The 936-nt window shown below is 51.4% G+C and overlaps 1 protein-coding gene across 1 annotated transcript in view; it reads right to left on the bottom strand.

The window, feature by feature from the left end:
• The window catches only part of ASPSYDRAFT_138014 (uncharacterized protein), an 888-nt gene extending 492 nt beyond the window's left edge, over positions 1-396 (bottom strand). The window contains exons 1-2 of the mRNA XM_040840815.1: positions 340-396; positions 1-256 (exon numbers count right to left, since the gene is read on the bottom strand). The exon at positions 1-256 is cut by the window's left edge and continues 492 nt beyond it. Coding sequence (XP_040695958.1) covers positions 1-194 — 194 coding nt within the window. The 5' untranslated portion in view covers positions 195-256; positions 340-396. The remainder of the gene's footprint in view (positions 257-339) is intronic.
• Between the last annotated feature and the right edge of the window lie 540 nt (positions 397-936).

Genomic DNA, 936 nt, shown 5'->3' with positions numbered 1-936 from the left:
TGCGTCTTGCCATGTTCGGCCGCCCAGCATAATGCCGAGCTGTTTTGCCTTTGAATATTAAATTTGTAAAGGGNCGAGAGCAGCAGGTCCTTCGTGCCTTTGTTGACCACGGCAAACGACAATATGTCGCGGGCTCGGGGGAGGTTTTCAGCGATACAGCAGAGAATCTCGTTGGGAAACTCAAGTAGTATCATGATGGTTGGAGAAAATCAAGGTTAGGGGCTGCAGATATAAGTAGACGCACGGGCCGGATTCTCTGGGGTCAACATCAAGTTAATGAACGTTTCTAAACTGGAAACAGAGCATAGAAATGGGAGGCCTNGGGTATAGTCCGCCCACCTTATAGTACACACGAGGTTCACAGGAGCGAGCGAGTTCCTAGGAATATAGCGATTGCTCTTAGGGCCTACAGACACGGTCCCAAGGAGCTGTGCGCTCCTACGAAATGCAGAGGAGTTCTTGTGTTTCCCAAGTTCCCTGACGCCTGCCCCGGATAGATAATGGATTGGATATAAATGAGACATTTCCCCTGCTGCTGCATCCTCCGGTCAACATCAGCTTCGAGACTGACTGCTCCAGCTTCCCATCATGTCTCTCTTGTGCATCCCTCTCACTCGCGTCCTTGTCACACGGAGGTGTATGTCCGGATTGACTTCACCAAGCGGGTCACCGCACATCTGGAGCTGGACTTGTCGGAACCAAAGCCGGAAACCTGGGCGACAAACTTCAAGATTGCAGCCAGATTGATGATATGCGACAATCACGACCGGTTGAAAGAGGCCGGCAAAATCGCTCGGCAGTGGGAAGAGCAAGCAGCACAGCCATCCAACGCTACCGTAAACTCCCTCGCCAGCACAGAAATCCCGACATACAATCAGTCTCCATATTCGCAGATATCTTTCGAAGGTGGAATTATGCGCCGGTCAATAGGAGCCA

Source organism: Aspergillus sydowii, assembly GCF_001890705.1.
Source record: "Aspergillus sydowii CBS 593.65 unplaced genomic scaffold ASPSYscaffold_23, whole genome shotgun sequence".
Lineage (NCBI taxonomy): Eukaryota > Fungi > Ascomycota > Eurotiomycetes > Eurotiales > Aspergillaceae > Aspergillus > Aspergillus sydowii.
This window is presented reverse-complemented; position numbering and strand designations above follow the sequence as displayed.